Source organism: Camelina sativa, unplaced genomic scaffold (assembly GCF_000633955.1).
Source record: "Camelina sativa cultivar DH55 unplaced genomic scaffold, Cs unpScaffold02855, whole genome shotgun sequence".
Lineage (NCBI taxonomy): Eukaryota > Viridiplantae > Streptophyta > Magnoliopsida > Brassicales > Brassicaceae > Camelina > Camelina sativa.
Window position 1 is genome coordinate 1 of NW_010923964.1, and position 989 is coordinate 989.

At 35.5% G+C, this 989-nt stretch overlaps 1 protein-coding gene across 1 annotated transcript; it reads right to left on the bottom strand.

The window, feature by feature from the left end:
- Window positions 1-67: 67 nt before the first annotated feature.
- Window positions 68-764, bottom strand: LOC104774442. Its single transcript, XM_010499045.2, has 3 exons — window positions 627-764; window positions 349-454; window positions 68-264 (listed from the first exon to the last, which is right to left on the bottom strand). Exons 1-3 carry the CDS (start codon window positions 716-718, stop codon window positions 97-99), a joined length of 366 nt encoding a protein of 121 aa, XP_010497347.1. The 5' UTR covers window positions 719-764; the 3' UTR covers window positions 68-96.
- Window positions 765-989: the final 225 nt, after the last annotated feature.

Here is a 989-nt window from a genome sequence, read left to right on the forward strand (position 1 = left end):
ATAGCTGAATAAGTGACAAATGATGCATGGCACAGTACATCAGTCATACATTACTATAGGTTCTAAGATCTGTCATTTCATAATACACTGATACTTCTAATCAAGAGCAAGCAAATCTTTCTTTGAGAAGTAGCTAGTGCGCACAACCTGTGAACTTGACTCAATGGAGAGCAAACTGTGAAGATGCCCAACATTTCCACCTTGAAAAACTCGACAACCTTTATCTTTACTCTTCAGTAAAATTTTTGGTGAAGGATCTCCCACCTTTCAACAGATTCACAAGGATCATTTAAATAAGCTGAGCAAGTGAAAGACTGTGAATGACTATCCCAATTCATTAAATCAAACCTGAGCCATAGGTGTTCCATTATCAGTATTACTAAGCATTCCAGACTGAGGTTCCACCTCAAAAAGGTTAGCACGGCTCTCTTCATGGAAGAAACCCGGTTTTGCACTTCACGAAAAAGTATCCAATTCAGAATTCAGATAGCAAACAAATGAAATGAGATAAGAATATTTCCAGTAACAAAATACATCAACCAATTCCTAACCAACAACAACGATTTTGATCACAAAAGTTTTTTTTTTAGAGCATTAAGTTAAAGAGACTTGGTAAAGAAAAAGACCTGCCAGTGATCACAACATCAAAATACTGGAGCCAATCAAAGTTGCAAGTATGGGGACCATGTACTGTGCGCCCTCCACAAAGAAAATTCATCACAATATTTGTGTAGTCCCACAAACTGCAAGAATGTTAATTCGAAAATATGTCTCTCAGCAATATGAAAGTAAATTGATTGTTTAGGAACATGTGGGAACAAATCACCAATGTTAACGTTTGTTTCTGAGCAACAGGATACTCAGAAATGTTTTTTTTCGTATCTTCCTTAGTTCCAAATTTCAATTACAAGGGTAGGAAACAGGTTACAATGGTTGAAGTTAATTAAGTCATATTTATTTAAAATTCTTAAATCTGAATCTAACTGAAC

Coding starts and splice junctions, on each gene's coding strand:
- LOC104774442 (XM_010499045.2), bottom strand. CDS start 718: ATGAATTTTCTTTGTGGAGGGCGCACAGTACATGGTCCCCATACTTGC. Junction 455..626: donor GATGTTGTGATCACTGGCAG/GTCTTTTTCTTT, acceptor TTTTTCGTGAAG/TGCAAAACCGGGTTTCTTCC. Junction 265..348: donor ATGGAACACCTATGGCTCAG/GTTTGATTTAAT, acceptor ATCTGTTGAAAG/GTGGGAGATCCTTCACCAAA.